The sequence below is a fragment of the Manacus vitellinus genome, unplaced genomic scaffold (genome assembly GCF_001715985.3).
Source record: "Manacus vitellinus isolate BGI_N305 unplaced genomic scaffold, ASM171598v3 scaffold_43_pilon, whole genome shotgun sequence".
Classification (NCBI taxonomy): Eukaryota; Metazoa; Chordata; class Aves; order Passeriformes; family Pipridae; genus Manacus; species Manacus vitellinus.
In genome coordinates, this window is record NW_021940560.1 from 1142042 (window position 1) to 1143658 (window position 1617).

The following is a 1617-nucleotide window of genomic DNA, read 5'->3' on the forward strand; positions in this document are numbered from 1 at the left end:
TACTTTTTATATCCACCATTCTATATTTACTTTTTCTATTTACATTCTTATATATACTTTTTATATTTACTTTTTATATCCACCATTTTATATTTACTTTTTAAATTCACAATTTTTTATTTACTTTTTATATCCACAACTTTATATTTACTTTTTCTATTTACATTTTTATATCCACGTTTTTATATTTACTTTTTATATTCGCGTTTTTCTATTTACTTTTTATATCCACCATTCTATATTTACTTTTTCTATTTACATTTTTATATATACTTTCTATATTCACTTTTTCTATTTACATTTTTATGTTTGCTTTTTATATCCATGATTTTATATTTCCTTTTTAAATTCACAATTTTTTATTTACTTTTTCTATTCACGTATTTATATTTACTTTTTACATTCACCATTTTATATTCACGTTTTTATATTTACTTTTTCTATTCACGTATTTATATTTACTTTTTATATTCACTTTTTATATTTACTTTTTCTATTCACTTTTTATATTTACTTTTTCTATTCACCATTTTATATTCAGGTTTTTATATTTATTTTTACCTTTACATTTCACAGAAACAAACCCAGTAACATTTCAATACATGACTGAACTGGCCATTTCAGCCCCTCCCCACCCAAACCATCCCACCACACACCAAGACAACCCAAGCTGCTGAGAAACCACCGAGGCAGCACAGAAAGCACTTCAAGCCCTGGGGTTTTTTTGACTTGAAAACTCATTCAGACAAACATCCCCAAAGCCAAATGCTTCAAGGAAACGAATATCTTGAATTTCCGAGGTGCTGGAGGTGGCACTCACCCCTGAGGGCGGGCAGCAGGGACCTCTCCTTCTTGTCATCGCACTTGTTGCACTCGCTGAAGTAGAGCAGCAGGAACACGTCCAGCAGCACCCACAGCAGGGACGTGGCCAGCACCACCTTGCAGTAAATGAACCTCCTCATCCTCTGCCGGGATCGGGCTCCGGAGCCGGGAAAACACCGGGGAAGGGGAGGGCTGAGGGATCACAGAGCCACGGAGAAAACCCGCCCCGGGAGCGGGGATGGCGTTCCCTCTGCAAGGGGAATAAAACCAACACCCCGTTACAACCACTGCTCACTGCTTTAGTGGACATCAGGTTATATCAGCACATGAATTTGCAGTTCCCTCAGTGTATTTATAATGCTATTTTAGATCCCTGAACACCACAAGCAAGCTCATTTTTATCTTGCCAAAAAACACTTTGGCCACCGCTTGGCCGTGACCTCGTAAAGGGACAGTGAGTCACTCACAGACACAACCTGGCTCTTGCCTGAAAGAGCAAACTGAGGCAAAAAAAGGGAAGGGTGAGGTCTCTGTGTCTGATTCTCCCAGGGCTGGAGACCCCCTGGAGCCAGGTGGGTTCCCCTGGAGAAGAGAAGGCTCCAGGGAAACCTGAGAGCCCCTTCCAGGGCCTAAAGGGGCTCCAGGAGAGCTGGAGAGGGACTGGGGACAAGGCATGGAGGGACAGGACACAGGGAATGGCTTCCCACTGCCAGAGGGCAGGGAGAGATGGGATATTGGGAAGGAATTCCTGGCTGGGAGGGTGGGGAGGCCCTGGCCCAGGTTGGGCAGAGAAGC

At 41.7% G+C, this 1617-nt stretch overlaps 1 protein-coding gene across 1 annotated transcript in view; it reads right to left on the reverse strand.

Moving 5' to 3' along the window:
• The window catches only part of GALNT13 (polypeptide N-acetylgalactosaminyltransferase 13), a 24135-nt gene extending 23087 nt beyond the window's left edge, over positions 1 to 1048 (reverse strand). Inside the window, exon 1 of the mRNA XM_029962184.1 lies at positions 821 to 1048. Coding sequence (XP_029818044.1) covers positions 821 to 962 — 142 coding nt within the window. The 5' untranslated portion in view covers positions 963 to 1048. The remainder of the gene's footprint in view (positions 1 to 820) is intronic.
• Between the last annotated feature and the right edge of the window lie 569 nt (positions 1049 to 1617).